This window comes from Cystoisospora suis (assembly GCF_002600585.1).
Source record: "Cystoisospora suis strain Wien I chromosome Unknown contig_2753, whole genome shotgun sequence".
In the NCBI taxonomy this organism is placed as follows: Eukaryota; Apicomplexa; class Conoidasida; order Eucoccidiorida; family Sarcocystidae; genus Cystoisospora; species Cystoisospora suis.
In genome coordinates, this window is record NW_027155549.1 from 7,484 (window position 1) to 7,902 (window position 419).

Genomic DNA, 419 nt, shown 5'->3' on the forward strand with positions numbered 1-419 from the left:
ATAGATAGATAGATAGATAGCGGCACTACCCAGGAAGCTCGCGCAGAAATCTGTACTCGTCATCGAATGGGTTCGCCTCAGTATCCGAGCCCCGTTGGGGCTGGGGTGTTCTAGTACGCGACTGACACCCGGAGATTCTTGACACGCCAGGGCGTTAACCTTAGTTCTTTCCTCCCCCGTCTCTCCAGACACACATGCTTACATTGGAAACGCTCTAACTGTCCTGTCATCTTCTTGTTGTCTATGCAGCATACATGTATTCGCACACAGAACGCATACTACAGCGACTAGTTGACTTCCTCGTTGTGCAAAGGTCTAGACAAGTGCGGCTTCCGAAAGACTTTCCTTCTTATCTCGATCAAGATCACAGATGTATCGTGACCTCAAGTCTGCTTATTTCCTTTTCTACACTGTCTCAT

At 48.4% G+C, this 419-nt stretch overlaps 1 protein-coding gene across 1 annotated transcript; it reads right to left on the reverse strand.

The window, feature by feature from the left end:
- Positions 1-18: 18 nt before the first annotated feature.
- CSUI_005705 (uncharacterized protein) lies at positions 19-417 on the reverse strand. The gene has a single exon (XM_068065875.1). The coding sequence runs from the start codon at positions 228-230 to the stop codon at positions 111-113; it is 120 nt and encodes a 39-aa protein (XP_067922151.1). The 5' UTR covers positions 231-417; the 3' UTR covers positions 19-110.
- Positions 418-419: the final 2 nt, after the last annotated feature.

What these genes read in the sequence shown, in the direction of transcription:
- CSUI_005705 (XM_068065875.1), bottom strand. Translation starts at nt 230, where the DNA reads ATGACAGGACAGTTAGAGCGTTTCCAATGTAAGCATGTGTGTCTGGAG.